Source organism: Heterodontus francisci, chromosome 12, assembly GCF_036365525.1.
Source record: "Heterodontus francisci isolate sHetFra1 chromosome 12, sHetFra1.hap1, whole genome shotgun sequence".
Taxonomy (NCBI): domain Eukaryota; kingdom Metazoa; phylum Chordata; class Chondrichthyes; order Heterodontiformes; family Heterodontidae; genus Heterodontus; species Heterodontus francisci.
Genome location: NC_090382.1, coordinates 32,122,360 through 32,144,197, shown reverse-complemented (window position 1 = coordinate 32,144,197; position 21,838 = coordinate 32,122,360). Strand labels below are relative to the sequence as shown.

At 44.6% G+C, this 21,838-nt stretch overlaps 1 protein-coding gene across 5 annotated transcripts in view; it reads right to left on the bottom strand.

Moving 5' to 3' along the window:
- Positions 1 to 21,838, bottom strand: part of LOC137375800 (fibroblast growth factor receptor-like 1) — a 211,507-nt gene that overhangs the window by 76,757 nt on the left and 112,912 nt on the right. For 4 of the 5 annotated variants that reach the window (XM_068043265.1, XM_068043267.1, XM_068043266.1 and 1 more), the window contains one exon: positions 19,396 to 19,668. The exons of the other annotated variant lie outside the window; for it this stretch is intronic. In XM_068043265.1, coding sequence (XP_067899366.1) covers positions 19,396 to 19,668 — 273 coding nt within the window. The remainder of the gene's footprint in view (positions 1 to 19,395; positions 19,669 to 21,838) is intronic. 5 annotated transcript variants of the gene reach the window in all.

The window sequence follows — 21,838 nt, the reverse complement described above, 5'->3', positions numbered from 1 at the left end:
CCAGTTAGGCAAATAGGGCTGAGGCCAGGAATCTGTATGATATTGGAGTAATTAGAGAAGCTGGAATTGACCTCCTTTGAACAGAGAAAGTTGAGGGGAGATTTAGTAGAGGTGTTCAAAATGAAATGGTGTTTTGATAGAATAGATAGGAAGCAACTGTTTGCACTGGTTGGATGATCAGGAGCTAATGGACTCAGATGCAAGATAATTGGCAAAAGAACCAAGGGAGGGAGGAGGAGAATTCTTTCTATGTTATGATCTGTAATGCACTACCTAAAAGACTGGTGGAAGCAGACTCAATAATAGCTTTCAAAAGAGAATTAAATTAATGTGAAAAGGAGAAATTTGCAAGGCTAAAGGGGGAAAAAACGGGGTGGAAGAACTAATTTGATAGCTCCTTCAAAGAGTCGGCACAGGCATGATGGGCTGAATGGCCTCTTGCTGTTGTGTATGATTCTACGATTTTTTGCATCCTCATCGCTGTAAGTACATATTAATTGTGTGCAGCCTAATGGCTACTATGTGGGATGAAGAAAATGTCAGCCATGATTGTATAATGAGGATACACTATAGTACTACAGCCTATAAATAAGATGCTGCACGTATATGTTAAAGCATTTCATCAAGAGACAGCTGATTTACAGCAAAGCTAAGGTGCACAGTATTAAAGGGCTTATTGTTAGATTTATTTTTCTGGTTGAGCTGACCCATTAACCGAGCAGGGCTTGAGGTTAACTATGTTCCTTGAATTATGTGCCTCCTTGTCTTGCAAGCAGAGAAGTATTGTTGAGATATTGGAAGTTGGAGGAGACCATGCATGGTGGCAGGTGTGTGCCCAACTATTGTGGGCACCAATAAGTAACCAGGCATCGTGCACCTAGGGTTGTGATACAATAACTTCATGCATGAAGCCCTTGGAAATTGCAAGTGTGTCAAGGCTTTTAATTGTAAAGTGCAGCTTGAATGTATGTCTTACTGGAATACGGGAATGCGTCAGGATGCAATGAAAGAAGTGTAAGGTTATGGGAAGCCTTGGCATGGGTGAACGATAAGTGGGGAACAGGTTGACTGGCAACAATTTGTGGCATGCAATCCTGGTACATGGTACCTTTGGGTAGTCGCAACTTGTCAGATTCCCACAAAGATTAAGGTGCACAGTATTCAAGGGTAGATTTTCAGATCAGCAATACAGAGCCCTGAACCAGAAAGGAGAAATGGTTTGAACATGTATCATATGCCACAAACCTAACCTGCATTGGGACTTCTGTGTCACTGAAGTACAATTCACCCTTTCTCAGTCCGGCTCTGAAGGACTGAAGTTGGCACCACCTAGATTCCACATGTTGATATGAATCATTAATTGCAACGGATGCTTCTCGTATCTTTCAGTTAGTAGCTTAGTGATCCCCTCTTGTGCTATGCAAAGCCACAATGCTGCTTTTCAGTAGCACCAAATATTACATTCCACTAGTTTGCCCATTGCTGAAGATGGTGGGTAAAGTACATTAGACCCTGAGGTGAGGGATCAAGAAACTACATCATCCGTGAAAAGAAGCCCTGCAATTCTTTTAGAGATGCCCAAATAAAACACGATGAGGTCATCCCTTATCATGCCCTCCTAACACATCATTAATGAAGGCATTTAGTAAGATGGGTGATAGTGGAGGAATTTGCCTCATTTCACTTTTGAGAGAGACATCGGTTCTGTGAATCTCCCTTACAAGGAACTTGGAGCTGGAATACAGACTGTGGAAAAATTGTGAGATTTGGCCATCTGCTCCCATAGCTTCCAGCTGCTTCATGAGGGCCGTGTGAGAATCTGGATCAGGGAAGCTTAAAAGGCATTTTTTCAAGGAAATTAGAATATGGAATGCATTCCCTCAAACAACTACTGGAGCCAAATCACAGGAATTAAACAAATATTTAAAGAGAAAAACACTAAAAGGAATAGGTAAAGAGAGGTAAACTGAGGTGGAGCTCACACGAATACAGGAGTAGGCATAGACAGCAGCAGAGGCACTGGAATAGAAACAGGCAGCAGCACAGGCCCTGGAATAGGCACAGGCATCAGAATAGGAACAGGCAGCAGATTAGGAACAGGCCCTGGAATAGGCACAGGCATCAGAATAGAAACAGGCAGCAGCACAGGCCCTGGAATAGGCACAGGCAGCAGAATAGGAACAGGCAGCAGAATAGGAACAGGCCCTGGAATAGGCACAGGCAGCAGAATAGGAACAGGCAGCAGAATAGAAACAGGCAGCAGAATAGAAACAGGCAGCAGAATAGAAACAGGCCCTGGAATAGGCATAGGCAGCAGAATAGAAACAGGCAGCAGAATAGGAACAAGCAGAATAGGAACAAGCAGAATAGGAACAGGCCCTGGAATAGGCACAGGCAGCAGAATAGGCACAGGCAGCAGAATAGGAACAGGCAGCAGAATAGGAACAGGTCCTGGAATAGGCACAGGCAGCAGAACAGAATCAGGCAGCAGAATAGAAACAGGCAGAATAGGAACAGGCAGCAGAATAGGAACAGGCAGCAGCACAGGCACCAGAATAGGAACAGGCATTGGAATAGGAACAGGCAGCAAAATATAAACAGGCACTGGAATAGAAACAGGCAGCAGCACAGGCATCAGAGTAGGAACATGCACTGGAACAGAAACAGGCAGAATAGGAACAGACACTGGAATAGAAAATGGTAATGGAATAGAAACAGCAACAGTACAGGCACCAGAATAGGCACAGGCACCGGAATAGAAACAGGCACCAGAATAGGCACACACATCAGAATAAGCACAGGCAGCAGCACAGGCACCAGAATAGGAACAGGCAACAGCTCAGGCACCGGAATAGGATCAGCCATTAGCTTAGAAACAGGCACTGGAATAGAAACAGGCAGAATAGGAACAGACACTGGAATAGAAAATGGCACTGGAATAGAAACAGCAACAGTACAGGCACCAGAATAGGCACAGGCACCGGAATAGAAACAGGCACCAGAATAGGCACACACATCAGAATAAGCACAGGCAGCAGCACAGGCACCAGAATAGGAACAGGCGACAGCTCAGGCACCGGAATAGGATCAGCCATTAGCTTAGAAACAGGCACTGGAATAGAAACAGGCAGAATAGGAACAGACACTGGAATAGAAAATGACACTGGAATAGAAACAGCAACAGTACAGGCACCAGAATAGGCACAGGCACTGGAATAGAAACAGGCACCAGAATAGGCACATGCATCAGAATAAGCACAGGCAGCAGCACAGGCACCAAAATAGGAACAGACAACAGCTCAGGCACCGGAATAGGATCAGCCACTAGCTTAGAAACAGGCACTGGAATAGAAACAGGCACCAGAATAGAAACAGATACCAGAACAGAAACAGGCACCGGAATAGGCACAGGTAACAGCTCAGGCACCGGAATAGGATCAGGAAGCAGAACAGAAACAGGCAGTAGCACTGGCACCAGAATAGACACAGGCACCAGAATAAAAATGGGCATCGGAATAGGCACAGGCACTGGAATAGAAATGGGCACCAGAACAGAAACAGACACCAGAACAGAAACAGGTGCTGGAACAGAAACAGGCACTGGAATAGAAGCAGGCGCCAGAATAGAAACAGGCACCGGGATAGAAACAGGCACCGGGATAGAAACAGGCACCGGGATAGAAACAGGGCCCGGAATAGGAACAGACACCAGAATAGGAATAGCTACAATAGGCTGAAATTTCTATTATGCTATGATTGCTGAACATTATATATACTACTGTACACTGTATACAATATTGTCTGCTCTATATTATTGCAACAATATAAAACATACTCTGTTAGAAGCACAATGTCATAAAAGTTAGCCAGCACATAATATATGTACTGTAGTAGAGCACATGTGATGTGTAGCACACTTTGTGACAGTGTACTGTGTATAATAGAGTAATATACAGTAATGTGTTAACATATAATATATAGCACTGAATGCTATATATATCCTGTGATAATTTACAGTGCACTGTATGTGTTAATATGCAATGCATACTACTGTACACTACATACAGTACACACTATGTACAATGGAGTATGTGTGATAGAGAGCACTATAAATATATGGTGCATTGTGAGGGTAATTCTGTATTTCCAATGTAGACCCATGCAGAGAGCATGGATCAAAGAATTCAGCTGCAATATTGCAGCCCTATCTCTGACATGTGTTCTGTTTTTTGGGAACACAGGATCATGGAATTACCCTGTCCGTGTGATAATACTGTGCAGCATATCACTGTTATATGCAAGACTGTACTCTATACTGTTGAACATTCAATTCTGAACACAGCTAATTGTAATAAGTCTGTCTAAATGTTAAGAAATTATGAATAAAATACAATTTTATTTTAAAATTTCATCTGAAATGTCCCTCATCCCATGATTAGAATCTGCCTGGGGAAATTGCTGTTATTATCTCAGCAATGTAGCCAGTGTAATGAGGAGTTTGGATGCCAAGGTGAGGCAATGCCTGGTGATAAGGGCCAATGGGCAGATCATCTGCCTGCCTTCCTCATCGTGTAATAGCCCAAGGCCCAGCAAAAAAGGAGAAAGGGGAAACATTTAAAAAGAAACATAATAGTGGGGTGTTGTTCAAACATTTTGACGATGTCTCCTCTCACGCCAAAACACTCCTTCTGATTGGTTGGTAATGATTTAACGATTTCAGTGAGTTTCATCCATGCCAACTGCTCATCCCCATTCCGGTATAAATAAGAGGTCGCCCAAGTTCCCTACTTGAAGCTGGCCAAGCTAGCAGACACTAGGACCACGAGGACAAGCTCCCTCCGTATTGCCAGAGGGCCCTATTTGAAGTCATGGTCTTTTCCATCAGCTGACTTGCTCCAGAAGACAGGTGTACATGCGTTACGCTGGGCCTAAAAGGAGCCACAAGTTACAGGCACTACCCCCAGGGCACAAGTGACTTGCAAGGACAGACTCCTCATGGTGTGTGGGGCTCACATCTGCATTACAAGCTGTGCATGACACATTGCCAGCCTATTCCAACCCTCAGTTTTTTGCCTTTGTAATACTGGATTCCCAGGCAGCATTATCTATTCCACTCTGATCAACGATGCACAAGCAACGGACCTTTATCCAAATCTAGACTCTGGTCCTTTGTTTCTTTTTCACCCCGACCTTCAAATATTTCCTTCCGAACCAGAGTTAATGCCAAACTTTCTGTTTATTATCCATTGCCTGAAGCACTGGGGAATGACAGGAATCATTTAAGAGATTTACTTTGTTTTTTTCACCACTCGACTGAGCACTTTTCTCTGTTAAAGGAACTTGTTAATACTGACTTTCTCGGACTGAACTGGATCAAAGCTGAAACCCGCTTGTTAAACTGCTAAACTGAAAATTCCCTGATTGCTCATACTTTGTCTTTCCGAATTGAACTATACAGACCAAATGGTCCAGATTCATCCCTGGTCTAAGGGAGTAACCTCAGTTGGGGAAGTAGTTAGGGCATTATAACTGGTTCAGTGTCCCTGGGGTGGGGAGCGTTGGCCAGCATTACCGCTCCTGATTTTTATACCAGTCCATGTTTAAGGATGCCAAATAAGGACAGGACAAGGCTCGGCTGTGATGGCATTCACAGTTGAATAGTCTGTGAACACTAACCTAGCATTACCAGAGACTTGGCAGTGCCCATCCAGTTGCAAGACTCTTGCATCGACAAGAGAGGAGTAGCGGATGAGGGGAGTGAGAAGGGTTGGGAGTGGGGGAGAATTAGAGCCAATGAATAGAGCAAGATGATAGAATACTCTTCAACATGATTGCTACCTTGCCGCGTTTTTTCTTTCCTTGTTAGAGCTCTACAACATTTAAATCTTGCATAAGGTGGCATGGGTAATGCTGAATACACAAATGCCTGACTTAAGGACCATGCCACAATACCAGCAAAGATAATATAGGCAGCACCTCTATACTTGCCATTAAATGAGGGAAGATGAGGATTTAGCATTGTGAGGTACCATTTTCAAGCACATGTAGTATTCTTCAAAATGAGTGCAGAGAGATTTTGCCTGCAGTGGCCCTGATATGGGGTCGGAAATCAGTGAATTACAATCATATAAGGCTCCGGTTAGACCCCTTTACAGCAATGTGTTTGGTTCTGGGCACTGCACCTCAGAAAGGATATATTGACCTTGGAGGGGGGTCAGCGCAGATTCACCAGAATGATACTGAACTAAAAGGATTAAATTATAAGGATAGATTGAATAGATTAGGCTTGTATTCCCTTGAGTATAGAAGATTAAGGGGTGATCTAATTGAGATGTTCCAGATGATTAAAGGATTTGATCGGGTGCAGGAGCCCAGAACAAGGGTGCATAACCTTACAATTAGAGCTAGGCTGTTCAGGAGTGATGACAAGAAGAACTCGTCCATGCAAAGGGTACTGGAAATCTGGAACTTCCTCCCGCAAAAAGCTGTTGAGGGAAATTAGTTGAACATTTCTAAACTGAGATTGATCGACTTTTGTTGGACAAGGGTATTAATGATAATGGAGCCAAAGCTGGTAAATGGAGTTCAAACACAGATCAGCCATGATCTAATTGAATGATTAACAGGCTGAACAGTCTACTCCTGTTCCGATGTGCCTATATTCTGCAGGATTTGTAAAATTTCGATTAATGATTTGGATCCAAATCAAATCCAGACTGCAGGTATTCTCTCACTGTTCCTGACCTTCAAACATATCTCCCTGATTCACTGAGTTAAGGTCAAACTTTCTCTTTATTTCCTACTGTGTATATATACACAAAATTATCATATTAAATAAAATGCACTGGAATTAGTTTTATTGCAAACCCTGGATTGAAGGGCCAAGGATATCCCACCAAGGTTAAAAAGAGAGGGAAGATGATTTTAAAAGCCTGATGATCGAAAAGCCAGACCATGGGATGCCACAGCACTAAAGATAATGTACTATAAATGCAGTTTTATTCGAAGAGCTGACAAAAAGACAAAATGAAAAAGACACACAGGCACACTATCTGTGATCCTTCCCCACTCCATGAGCATGCCTTAAAAAACGTCTTGCTTCACTTTCAGTAAATGTGCTGAGACTTTCAGCCCATTTCCCCCTAAATTTGGCTCTGGGGACAATTTAAAAATGGAAAGGTTGAGGACCATGTGGGCCCATTTCCTTCCCTTGGCTGTCAGTCAAAGTTGAACGAATCACTGCAGAGCTGCTCCCAACAGGAGAAGATAAATTCACAAACATAAGAAGTTTGTTACTTCAAAATTGGTTTAAAACCTTGCTGCATTTTCCATTTTCTTATACTGTGTTTACCAGGCGGTTCTCCCTGAATAAAACTCCCCCCGGCCACCCCCAGTCACTGAAAAATAACATACATTCTTCACTTATTCCAGCCCCATTAATTCTTTGAGGGATGCAAGCACCACAGTGACACACCTAGCATGAATCCACTTCAATCCTACTGATCGAAAGTAAATCTGCCAACTATCAGAGACTGACGTGGATGGTGCACATTTGTGGGAGGATAGTCTGTGTCCATGGATGAAAATCAGTGCAGAGCCAGAATGGGGCAGCCCAATACTCGACAGCAAAATTAACTTGCTTCCATATTTAACAACTGTGCTTTCATGGGTGGCTTGGCAGGTGAAATATTAATGCCGGACAAAGAGTATTTGCACTCTCTGTGCATCTGTGATTTTTTTCTGTTTGTTCTCCCCTATGTGCATCTGTACTTTACTTTCTCTCTCTACCCATGTGCTATTATCTCACTCTCTCAGCATATGCAGTATCCTTTTGCTTTTCCTCTCTATCTGTAGCTTCTCTCTGTATTTGTTTTCTTTTTTCTCCTCATGCTCTGTCTGTACTCTTTCTCTCTGTAATGGTTCTTTCTTTCCCACAAGCTCTGTGTTTTTCTCCTTCCTTCCCTCCATGTATCTTACTTTTTCTCTTTTTCTTTTACTCTGTATCCTCCTTTACCATGACATTTTTTCCTGCGCTGTTCTCCCTCTCTCCCCTATTGGTATCTGTAATGTCCTCCTTGTCTCTCTGCATCTGTGTTTTATCTCTCTAAGCCCTCGGTGTACATCTGAGGTTCTCTCTCTCTCTGTCTTACCTTGGCCTGTGTTGTAGCTGTGGATCCTTTTCAATCCCAGTGTCTGTGTTACTCATCAATCCAGCAGGTTTATGGTGATTATAACTGGATCTTTACAAAAGCAAATACTTTGTATGTTGCACCTATTGCACACTACAGGCTGAATTTTATCTTGATGGCAGGGGTCCCGGAGAAGAGCCAGAAGGCAGGGGGCCACCCTGCCTTGGTCCTGTTTTGGAACTTTGGCCGAATTTCACAGCAGGCAGTCAAATAACTGCCCACTCTCATGGACCCCATCGCTTTAAGGATGGGAATCCCACCCCCAAGAGCTGCCGCCAATCAGAGGGCCAACAGCTCTGTAGGACTGGCAGCGCCACTGGGAGGATGGCTACTGCTGGTACTGCAGGAGGTCTGGGACCAGAACCAGCGCTGGAGCCAAGACCTGAGGTGAGCATGGCGAGCTCGCGGGACCACTTGGGCAAGCTCTGGCAAGGTGGGGGTGGGGTAGGTGGAGGGTGGTCGTTGAGGGCTGAGTGAGGGGTTGCTTGCGGAGGGAAGGCCTTTGCCGCCGGAAGCTCCCTGTGGGCCACAGTTTTCCCATGGAAGAGGCCCACTCACCTGTCCCCCCACCCCACCACCAGTCCACAGGGTGGCACCCTTGTTTTACTGGGCAATATCTCCATGTGGTGGGGCTCCCACCAGCCGCTGGTAAAATACCAGCGGCGGCGGAAGAGGCACTTAAGTGGCTATTAATTGGCCACTTAAGGGCCTTAATTGACCTCTGGGCAGTTCGGCCTTCCCCACTCCTGACAAAATTGCATGGTGCTGGGAAGGTGATGGGCATTCCACCCCCTTTCCCTCACTACTTCATGGATCCCTATGCCTTCCAGTCCATCTCTCAAGGAACCATAAAATTCATGCTTACAATTGCAGAGTCAGAACAGATTGGTACTCTAACAATGCTTATTAAATAGTTCAGCATCAAGTATACTATTTTTGAAGACAAAAAAATTTGGTGGTAAGTGAAGATTTGGTTGTATAACAGATGACATTATCTCAGCAACACTAAACAGGTGGGCTGGAATTCCCCACTTTTATATTAAAGTAGCAAGTGATATTAGAAGGCAGGCAAAACAAAAGCGAGCATCAACCAGGCTTAGAATGCAGAATAATGTCAAGAAGACAAGGTTAAGGGCACTCTACCTAAATGCATGCAGCAATCGCAACAAGGTAGATGATTTAAAGGCCCAAATCAAGGTAAATGAGTATGATCTAATTGCCATAACGGAAACATGGCTATAGGGTGACCAAGACTGGGAACTGAATATTCAAGGATATTGACATTTAGGAAGGACAGGCAAAAAGGAAAAGGAGGTGGTGTTGCACTGCTATTAAGGGATGGGATCAGTACATTAGTAAGGGAGGATCTCAGATCAGTAGAACAAAATGTGGAATCTGTTTGGGTGGAGCTAAGAAACAGCAAGGGGCATCAAACATTGGTAGGAGTTGTTTATAGGCCACCAAACGGTAGTGGTAGCATGGGGCATGGCATTAATCAGGAGATTAGAGAAGCATGTGGCATGGGTAATACAGTAATCATGGGTGACTTCAATCTGCATATAGACCGGGTAAGCCTAATGAGCAGTAATGCTGTGGAGGACGAGTTTCTGGAGTGTGTTAGGGATGGTTTTCTAGAGCAGTATGTTAAGGAACCGACTGGAAAACAGGCTATTTTAGATCTAGTTTTATGTAATGTGAAAGGGCTAATTAATAATCTTGTAAAAGAACCTTTAGGAATGAGTGGCCATAATATGATAGAATTTTACATTATGTTTGAAAGTGAGGTAGTTCAATCTGAAGCCAGGGTGTTAAATTTGAACAAAGGAAATTATGAATGTATGAGGGGCAAATTGGCTGAGGTGGATTGGGAAAATACATTAAAAGGTATGACAGTACATAGGCAATGGAGAGTCTTTAAAGAAATATTACATAGTTTACAGCAACTATACATTCCTTCCAGGCACAAAACCCCCAAAAGTAAAGGCAGTCAAGCGTAGATAACAAAGGAAGTTAAGGATTGTACAGGATTAAAAGAAAAGGCCTATAAAGTTGCCAGAAATAGTCGTAAACCTAAGCATTGGGAGGACTTGAGAATACAGCAAAGGAGGATGAAGAAACTGATAAAGAAAGGCAGAATAGAATATGGAAGTAAGCTAGCAAAAAATATAAAAAAGGACTGTAAAAGCTTCTATAGGTATGTAAAAAGGAAATGTTTGGCTAAGGCAAATTGGGTCCATTACAGGCAGAGTCAGGAGAATTTATAATGGGGAATAGAGAAATGGCAGAGAAGCTAAATGATTACTTTGTGTCTATCTTCACTGAGGAAGAAACAAGAAATCTCCCAGAATTAGAGATCCAAGGGATGAGGGGGAATGAGGAATTGAAGGAAATTAGTATTAGTAAGAAGGTTGTATTGGAGAAATTAATGGGGCTGAAGGTTGATAAGTCCCCAGGGCCTGATATTCTACATTCCAGTGTATTGAAAGAGGTAGCTATGGAGATAATGGATGCATTGGTGATCATCTTCCAAAATTCTATAGATTCTGGAGTGGTTCCTGTTGATTGGAAGGTCGCAAATGTCACCCCACTATTTAAGAAGGGAGGGAGAGGGAAAACAGGGACTTACAGACCTGTTAGCCTTACATCAGTCATTGGGAAAAGCTAGAATCTATTCTAAAGGATGTGATAAATTAGATTAGATTAGAGATGCAGCACTGAAACAGGCCCTTCGGCCCACCGAGTCTGTGCCGAACATCAACCACCCATTTATACTAATCCTACACTAGTCCCATATTACTACCAAACACCCCCACCTGTTCCTATATTTCCCTACCACCTACCTATACTAGTGACAATTTTTATAATGGCCAATTTACCTATCAACCTGCAAGTCTTTTGGCTTGTGGGAGGAAACCGGAGCACCCGGAGAAAACCCACACAGACACAGGGAGAACTTGCAAACTCCACACAGGCAGCACCCGGAATCGAACCCGGGTCCTTGGAGCTGCGAGGCTGCGGTGCTAACCACTGCGCCACTGGACACTTGGATAATAATGATCTGATTGGGCAATGTCAACATGGATTTATAAATGGGAAATCGTGTTTGATGCACCTGTTGGAGTTTTTTGAGGATGTTACTAACAGAATTGATAAAGGGGAGTTGGTGGATGTGGTATACTTGGATTTTCAGAAGGTTTTTGATAAAGTCCCCCACAGGAGATTGGTTAGCAAAATTAAAGCAAATGGAATAGGAGGTAATATACTGGCATGGATTAAGGAATAGTTAACAGGCAGAAAGCAAAGAGTAGGAATAAACGGGTCATTCGTGTGTTGGCAGGCTGTGACTAGTGGGGTACCGCAGGGATCAGTGCTTGGGCCCCAGCTGTTCACAATATCTATCAATGATTTGGATGTGGGGACCAAATGCAGTATTTCCAAGTTTGCGGATGACACAAAACTAAGTGGGAATGTGTGTTGTGAGGAAGATGCAAAGCTGCTTCAAGGGGATTTGGACAGACTTAGTGAGTCGGCAAGAACGTGGCAAATGGAATATAATGTGGAAAAATGTGAGGTTATCCACTTTGGTAGGAGGAACAGATGTGCAGAGTATTTTTTGAATGGTAAGAGATTAGAAAGTGTAGATGTACAAAGGGACCTGGATGTCCTTGTCAATAAGTCACTGAAAGCTAACATGCAGGTGCAGCAAGCAATTAGGAAGGCTAATGGTATGTCAGCCTTTATCACAAGAGGATTTGAGTACAGGAGTAGTGAAGTCTTGCTTCAATTGTATACAACCTTGGTTAGACCACACTTGGAGCACTGTATGCAGTTTTGGTCGCCTTACCTTAGGAAGGATATTATTGCCATAGCCATAGGGAGTGCAACAAAGGTTCACCAGACCTGTTCCCTTGATGGCGGGACTGTCCTATGAAGACAGATTGTTGAAACTGGGCCTGTATTCTCTAGAGTTTCGAAGAATGAGAGGTGATCTCATTGAAACCTACAAAATACTTAAAGGAATAGACAGGGTAAATGCAGCTAACATGTTTACCCTAGTTGGAGAGTCTAGAACCAGGGGACACAATTTCAAAATAAGGGGGAAGCCACTTCGGACAGAGATGAGGAGAAATTTCTTTACTCAGAGGATTGTGAATCTTGGAATTCTCTACCCCAGAGGACTGTGGAAGCTCAGTCATTGAGTATGTTTAAAGTAGAGATTGACAGATTTCTAAATAGCAATGATGTAAGGGGATATGAGGATAGTGTGGGAAAAAGGCATTGAAGTGGATGATCAGTCATGATCGTATTGAATGGCGGGGCAGGCTCGATCTGCTGAATGGCCTACTCCTGCTCCTATTTTCCTTTACGTGCTGCTATGTGATCTTCCACCCGTTCCTTTAGATGGGTGAAAATTAGTGGGCTGACGCCTGCAGAGGGAACTTTTGGAAAGTGATGGCCTGGTTGGTCGGCTGATACCCCAAATGTCGCATTGCTTTGTTTTTCAAAATTTTAAATGTTAATAATTTATGCTTAAAATGAATAAAATATTTTGTTAGGGTAGATACAAAGAAGTTAATTCCTCTGTCATGCGAGGCCCCCACCTGCCAAGAATGAGGCACATTAATTTTGTCATGAACATTGATTTTAAACTGTTACTGGAGTGAAGGGAGTACTTGTTGAACAGATCAGCCATGGCTGGAAGGGACATTTGCATATTGGCAGACGGCGTTTGGAAGGACAAAGCAGCCATTTCCTGACATTCAACCCACAATAGACTTTTGATCACCAGATGTTGAAGGTGGGGGAGCTTGCATTTCAGGTTGCCCACTAAGATGGCCGAATACACAAACTGACATGGTCAAACCAGCCAGTCACATGACTAACCTGCTGGGCAACCTGAGGTTTTTGAATTTGTATGAACAGTTTGGGCAGAGTGTCTATTTGCTCTTGGATTGAGAAGATCTCTCTCCTGCCTGCTCCCATCTCTTTCTCACAAGCCTCTGAATCCACTGAGGACACATGAACCCCAAGAGAGAAAAGTCTCCTACAGCGGACAAGGTTTAAGAAGAATACTGGGCCCCAACGAAAAGCAAGGGCTCAACAGTGAGCTTGAAAAACTGTAACAATAATTCTTCAGATATTGCCTCAAACCTTTCCACTTTATTTCTTCTGTCCTCTTTCTGTCTCTATCTGCTTGTGTGTATCACGTATGCATGCTAGCATGGGCGCATCATGTATCTGTAGGCATTAACCGAATTAGAGTTTAAGTTTAATAAATTTCAACTTTTCTTCTTCAAACCTGAGAAAGCCTGTTTGTGCTGGTTTCTTTACCTTATAATTGGAAAGCAGTGAACAAGGATTCATCAAGGGGGAGCTAAAAAAAAAAATGGTGTGTTCAAAATTAAACCCTGTTACAGTGAGACCAGGTGAAGGCTGAAAGGGAACCCAAGACCTCTTTATCACCTGATCGTAACACCTATGATGATGGAATTCAGAACAAGGATAACTAGCACTGTAGATAGGGCTTGAAACTAAATAGTGGGGGGAGGGTTCAGTTGCATGGAAAAATAGGAAGTTAAAGGAGAAGGTAGGAGTGCGGGTTAGTGGTGAGGCTGATTGTTACTAGAAAATAAAAGGAAGGGACAGAACGTGTGAACATCATATTGCACCAAGGAATCGTACAAGAGTAGGAAAATTTAATAATAGAACAAACTTAAAGGCTTTGTATCTGAATGCAAGAAGCATTCGGAATAAAATAAATGAGTTAAAAGCGCAAATAGAGACAAATGGGTATGATTTAGTGGCGATTACTGAGACGTGGTTGCAGGGAAACTAGGTTTGGGAATTGAATATACAAGGGTACTCAGTATTTCAGAAGGATAAACAGGAAGGAAAAGGAGGTGGAGTAGCTTTGTTAGTGAAGGAAGAGATCAGTGCTGTAGTAAGAAATGATATAGGCACTGGAGATCAAGGCATAGAATCAGTCTGGGTAGAAATAAGAAATAGCAAGGGAAAGAAGTCCCTGGTGGGAGTAATCTATAGGTCCCCAAACAGCAGTTCCGCAGTGGGGCACAATATAAACCAGGAAATACTGGGGCATGTAAGAAAGGTACGGCAATAATCATGGGTGATTTTAATATGCATATAGACTGGATTAGTCAAATTGGCAAGGGTAGCCTCGAGACAGAGTTCATTGAATGTATTAGAGATTGTTTTTGGAGCAATATGTTGTGGAACCAACCAGGGAGCAGGCTATTCTAGATTTCGTGTTGTGTAATGAGGTGGGATTGATTAATGATCTCATTGTTAAGGATCCTCGAGGGAAAAGTGATCATAGCATGCGAGAATTTCAAATTCAGTTTGAGGCGAGAAACTGGAGTCCCACACGAGTGTTTTGGAGTTCAACAAAGGTAATTATATAGACCCGAGGACAGATTTGGCCCTAGTGGACTGGGCAGGAAGACTACAAGGTAGGACAGTTGACGAGCAGTGGCAGATGTTTAAGGAGATATTCAATTTATCCCAACTAAAATATATTCCAGAGAGGAAGAAAGATTCTAGGAGGGGGAGAAAACATCCATGGCTAAGCAAGCAAGTTAAGGATAACATAAAGACAAAATCTAAGGCATACCACATTGCAAAGGCCAGTGGCAGGCTGGAAGATTGGGAAACTTTTAAAGATCAACAAAGGGTTACTAAAAAAGTAGTAAAAAGAGTAAAAGTAAATTATGAAAGAAAATTAGCGCAAAACATAAAAACGGATAGCAAAAGCTTCTATAAGTATATAAAAGGGAAGACAGTAACTAAAGTGAATGTTGGTCCTTTGGAGGGTGAGACTGGGGAGTTAATAGAAGGGAACACAAAAATGGCAGAGACACTAAATCAGTATTTTGCTTCAGTTTTCACGGTGGAGGACACTAATACAATCCCAATAGTACCAGGTAATGCAGAGGTTATAGAAAGGGAGGAACTTAGAACAATCATCATCACTAGGGAAAAAGTACTGAGCAAACTATTGGGATTGAAGGCAGACAAGTCCCCAGGGCCTGATGGCCTACATCCTAGTGTCTTAAAGGAAGTGGCAGTGGAGATAGTGGATCCATTGGTTATAATATTCCATAATTCTCTGGATATGGGAAAAGTTCCAGTGGATTGGTAAAAAGCTAATATAATGCCCTTATTCAAAAAAGGAGGAAGGCAGAAAGTAGGAAACTATAGACTGGTTAGTTTAACATCTGTCGTTGGGAAATTGTTAGAATCCATTATTAAGGAAGTAATAACAGGACATTTAGAAAGTCAAAATGCAATCCATCAGAGTCAGCATGGTTTTATGAAGGGTAAAATGTGTTTGACTAATTTGCTGGAGTTCTTCGAAGATGTAACAAGTAAAGTGGATAATGGGGATCCTGTAGATGTAGTACATCTGGACTTCCAGAAGGCATTTGATAAGGTGCCGCACAAAAGGTTAATACACAAGGTAAGATCACATGGGGTTAGGAACAATTTATTAGCTTGGATAGAGGATTGGCTAACCAACAGAAAACAGAGAGTCGGGATAAATGGGTCTTTTTCTGGTTGGCAAGATATAACTAGTGGGGTGCCACAGGGTTCGGTCCTCGGGCCCCAACTATTTACAATCTATATTAATTACTTGGATGCAGGGATAGAAGGTACTATAGCCAAATTTGCAGATGACACTAAAATAGGTGGTACAGTAAGTTGCAATAAAGAAATAAGAAATCTACAAATGGATATGGATAGATTAGATAAATGGGCCAAAATTTGGTAGATGGAGTTTAACGTGGATAAGTGTGAGGTTATCCATTTTGGTCGGAAGAATAGAAGGCAAATTATTATCTAAATGGAAAGAAACTTCAGAGTGCTTCGGTGCAGAGGGATCTGGGTGTCTTCGTGCATGAATCGCAGAAAACTAGTTTGCAGGTACAGCAGGTAATAAGGAAGACAAATGGAATTTTGGCATTTATTGCTAAAAGAATAGAGTATAAAAGTAGGGAAGCATTGCTGCAACTGTACAAGGCATTAGTGAGACCGCACCTGGAGTATTGCCTACAGTTTTGGTCCCCTTACTTGAGAAAGGATGTAGTTGCATTGAAGGCAGTTCAGAGGAGGTTCACTAGATTGATTCCAGAGATGGAGGTCTTGTCTTATGAAGAGAGATTGAGCAGTTTAGGCCTTTACTCTCTAGAGTTTAGAAAAATGAGAGGAGATCTAACTGAGGTATATAAGATGATTAAGTAGATTGACAAAGTAGACGTAGAGAGGATGTTTCCTCTGGTGGGGCAACCTAGAACTAGAGGTCATAGTTTTAGGATAAGGGGTAGCAGATTTAAAACAGAGATGAGGAAAAATTACTTCTCCCAAAGGGTCGTGAATCTGTGGAATTCACTACCCCAGAGTGCGATGGATGCCGGGACATTGAATAAATTTAAGGAGGAGTTAGACAGATTTTTAATTAGAAATGGGTTGAAGGGTTATGGAGAACGGGCAGGAAAGTGGAGTTGAGGCCGAGATGAGATCAGCCATGATCGTATTGAATGGCGGAGCAGGCTCAAAGGGGCTGAATTGTCTACTCCTGCTCCTAGTTCTTATGTTCTTATGTACTCACCCCTGTTCCTCTCGTGTTCCGTATGGGCTCCTGCATCCCCCCCATGCTCTGCTCTCTCTGGTTTCCTGCTCTCCCTGTGCTTATGTTCTCTTTGGGTTCCTGTTTTTTCTGGGCTGCTGCTCTCTCTGTATTCTGCTCACACAGTGGTCCCGCTCTCTTTGAGCTCTGCTCTCTCCGTGCTCCTGCTCCCTCCAAGCTCTGCTCTCCCTGGGCTCCTGCTCTCTCTGAGTTCTGCTCTCCTTGGGCTCCCTCTCTCTCCAGCTTCTGCTCTCCCTGGGCTTCTGCTCTCTCCGGCTTCTGCTCTCCCCAGGCTCCTGCCCTCTCTTGAGTTCTTCTCTCTCCGTGCTCCTGCTCTCTAAGCTCTGCTCTCCCCAGGCTCCTGCTCTCCCCTTGCTCCTCCCCTCTCCATGCTCCTCCTCTCTCCGTGCTCCTGCTCTCCTCAGGCTCCTGCTCACCGAGCTCTGCTCTCTCCAGCTTCTGCTCTCCCCAGGCTCCTGCCCTCTCTTGAGTTCTGCTCTCTCCGAGCTCTGCTCTCCCTGGGCTCCGGCTTCTGCTCTCCCCAGGCTCCTGCTCGACCCGGTCTCTGCTCTCCCTGGACTCCTGTTCTCTCCGAGCTCTGCTCTCTCTGACCTCTGCTCTCTGCATGTTCCTGATCTCCCCATGCTCCTCCCCTCTCCATATTCCTCCTCTCTCCGTGCTCCTGCTCTCCTCAGGCTCCTGCTCTCTCCGAGCTCTGCTCTCCCTGGGCTCATGCTCTCTCTGTGCTCTGCTCTCTCCATGCTCCTGCTCTCCCTGGGCTCCTGCTCTCCCTGGGCTCCTGCTCTCTCCGAGCTTGCTCTCCCTGGGCTCCTGCTCTCTCTGTGCTCTGCTCTCCCTGTGCTCTGCTCTCTCTGGGCTCCTGCTCTCTCCGAGCTCTGCTCTCCCTGGGCTCCTGCTCTCCCTGGGCTCCTGCTCTCCCTGGGCTCCTGCTCTCTCCGAGCTCTGCTGTCCCTGGGCTCCTGCTCTCTCCGAGCTCTGCTCTCCCTGGGCTCCTGCTCTCTCCATGCTCCTGCTCTCCCTGGGCTCCTGCTCTCTCCGAGCTCTGCTCTCCCTGGGCTCCTGCTCTCTCCGAGCTCTGCTCTCCCTGGGCTCCTGCTCTCCCTGGGCTCCTGCTCTCTCCGAGCTCTGCTCTCCCTGGGCTCCTGCTCTCTCCGAGCTCTGCTCTCCCTGGGCTCCTGCTTTCTCTGAGCTCTGCTGTCCCCGGGCTCCTGCTCTCCCCGGGCTCCGCTCTCCCTGGGCTCCTGCTCTCTCCGAGCTCTGCTCTCCTCAGGCTCCTGCTCTGCCCGAACCCTTGCTCTCTCTGAGCTTGCTCTCCCCGGGCTCCTGCTCTCTCCGTGCTCTTGCTCTCCCTGGGCTCCTGCTCTCTCCGAGCTCTGCTCTCCCTGGGCTCCTGCTCTCTCTGAGCTCTGCTGTCCCTGGGCTCCTGCTCTCCCTGGGCTCCGCTCTCCCTGGGTTCCGCTCTCCCTGGGCTCCGCTCTCCCTGGGCTCCGCTCTCCCTGGGCTCCGCTCTCCCTGGGCTCCTGTTCTCCCCAGGCTCCTGCTCTCCTCAGGTTCCTGCTCTGCCCGAACCCCTGCTCTCTCTGAGCTTGCTCTCCCTGTGCTCCTGCTCTCTCTGTGCTCTGCTCTCCCCGGGCTCTGCTCTCCCCGGGCTCCTGCTCTCTCCGAGCTCTGCTCTCCTCAGGCTCCGACTCTCGCTGTGCTCTTGCTCTTGCCGAGCTCTGCTCTCCTGGTTCCTGCCTCTCTGGGTTCCTGCCTTCTCCCAGCTCCTCCCAAGGTTAGACTCTGCAGTGACAAGCAGGCACACCCATCTCACTGATATCTGCAAGTAAATACCAGTTTTCTTCATGCAGCACTTTTATATTCTAAGTATTATATCGTATTATAATTTAGATGGTGGAGGGTCAGTGATTACTAATCCATTTGAAAAGGGGTCCTGCAACCAAAATATTTGAGAACCACTGATTTATACTGTTCAGTCTCCTTGTGCCAATAAAACGTTCCCCCAGCTCTAATGAAAGGACTGGTGATCTGCTTCCTTGTAATGTTCATTGGGAAAATGTTCTGGTTATGTGGAGTTTCTCTTTCTCTCTCTCTTTGGCCTCCTTGTCTCGAGAGACAATGGGTAAGCGCCTGGAGGTGGTCAGTGGTTTGTGAAGCAGCGCCTGGAGTGGCTATCAAGGCCAATTCTAGAGTGACAGACTTATACAAGAGAAAAGGTGGCCACTTTGTAAGTTGATATGTTTTACCAACCTCCTGACAGTTACAGGTCTCCAACAAGTACAACAGTGGCTACACTACAAATGTAATCCATTGGCTGTGAAGCACTTTGGGATGTCCCGAGGATAACAGGGACGCTGTTTAGATGCAAGTTCTTTCTTTTGCAGGCCCTTCAGTACAAGTATTTGCAAGTATCATGAAACCAGTCAGGCATTACGTAAGAGGTTGTCCCAGGACCTGACAAGGTTTATGAACATTTATACAACTGAAAAAAGAATGAGCTGTTCCAATAAAGCTGGGGTCAAAGGCCATCCGTATACTTACTGATGATGATGAGGGTATAGTTGAGATGGATGCTGCCAAACCCGTTAGTTGCTCTGCAGACATAGACTCCTGCGTCTTCCACTTCCACCTCCTTGATTTTGAGACCGTGTTGAAGGACTCGGAACCTTGTCCAGCCGCTGTGGATGGTCCGTCCATCTTTGATCCACATGGTCAGCGGCGGAGGATCGCCCTCCACCGGACAGGCCAACCTGATTGTGCGGCCGAGCTTCACTGCCTGCCGGCTTATCACTTTCTTAGCAATCCTTGGAGGACCTGGACGCAGACATTAAAAAGTCAGCAGTCAGTAATAGTACAAATGGGAGCTGGTGTAAAATGAAAGGGAAGACCATAAAATTATGTCAGCTCATTACTTTCAAATAGCTCAGCTCTTGAGTTTCTTCCTAACTGCAGATTGCTCTGGGCCTTGCCAAACTAGAAATTTACAGGTCCAGGACAGGCAGGATCCATTATGGGGGGCGGGAGGTGGGGGGTTGGTGGGGGAGTGGAGGGGCAGGGGGGAACCGGGGTGTAGTCGCTTTGCTTCTTGCCTCTCTTCCATGGAATTGTTCATACCCGGGTGGCTCTGGGCAGGGAACATATACCGTTGACTGGCACACTTGAGGCCCTTTGCAACCGCTGGGTACCTTAGACTGTCTTATTGATATTCATAAGAACGTTACAGTTTAATTGTTATTTATGTTTTGTTGCTGTATTGATCATGGTTATTGTTTTGTTATTATTAGTTAGTGGTGCCTTTGGGCACTTGCCATAATATTTTAATCCTTCAGGCTGGTCTCACTGGGGCAACTAAGTGTCATCCCAACAGGCTGATCGGTAAAGGCCTAATTGCAGATGATCGGTCCACTTCATTGAGGTGATTACTTAATGTGGATTGAGACACAATAGGAAATAGACAAGTTTAAGAAAATTACATCTTTCACCCAAACCAGAAATTCTTTGAAATTTGCCAAGTGTCCCATGCGTGGTCAACATATCAACTGGACTCCCCACTCATAGGAACATAGGAACAGGATTAGGTCAATTCACTCCTCAAACCTGTTCTGCCATTCAATGAGATCATGGCTGATCTGCAACCAATCTCCATATTCAAGCTTTTGTCCCTATCCCTTAATACCCTTGGTTAACAAACATCTATCAATCTCAGCTTTAAAATTAGCAACTGATCAATCATCAATTGCCATTTGCGGAAGACAGTTCCAAAGTTCTACCACTCCTCACACATAATTTATACACTAAGCATCTGCTGCACACTCCACTCCATATGGAAGCTCCTAAACTCTTGTGCCAGAATTGAAACCCAGAAACGGCAGGAAAATCAGTGAATCCATTCCTATTCCCTGGAATCAGCTTCCAGGGTAGTCCACAAGTAAAACTCACCCAGCACCACATTGTACCCTGTACAACATTAATCTAATGTGTGACACTCTGCTGTTACTAAAGAACAGTTACTGTTATGAATTGCCCTTGTTTGATCATGTGCCTCAACTCCACATCAGACAACAGCAATCAAAGAATACATCTACCAACACCAACCATACTGTCCTAATACACATACCAGCCACTTTGAATTAGTGTGTAAGAGTTTATCTTTCCCTCTATCTAAGCTTGATTTGAGCCTAGCTCTTAAATGCAAAAGCACACAGCAGCATACAGTACCAGCCAGCCGCAAAATAGGAGAGAGACTTGAGGCTTTGTGCATGCATGAGTAGACATGTGAGTGGATGCCCGTGCCTACTTGTTTGTGTGATTTGGTAATTGTGAGATTGTGTGTGTGAACAGGTGTGTGTGTGTGAATGCATGTGTATGTGTGCTTGTGTGTGTGTATGTGCATATGCTAATGTATTTGCATATTTATGTTGTACACGTGGGTTGAATGTCTGTGCTGCAATTTCTGTTTTGGGTTTTTACTTAGCAGCACTTTCCTGGTGCCCTAACGAACGACGTCAAAACAACCAGAGGTTCCATACCTCAAATGACGAGTGTACATGTGAAAGGACGATAGATTTATCAATTTGTCCAGCAGGGTAAAAAAATCTTTCACCGTTTACCTTCTCAAAACTGTGCTCCCAGTAGGGAGCTGTACTAGAAGGGAGCATTTGTCAGCAAGATGATGACAACACTGTAGGCCTAATTCTGAGTTCAACTCCCTGCTGGGATTGGTGATGTTTACAGTTCTAATAGACTGCTGTGCCTAGTTTCAGTCAGAGACAACCCACTCTGTCTGCTTTGGATTTAAATGCAGCTACTGGAGGTGAAAGGTCATCATTCACACTTGAATATGACCACCCACCCAATTCCTTTTTCTTTTAAAAAAAGACATTTTTTGCATACAACAGTGATACATTATCCTTGATCATAAAGTGCTTCTCCCAGCATTTGCTGTGCCAACCATCCATACACAATCCTTATTTATTCAGCAGGG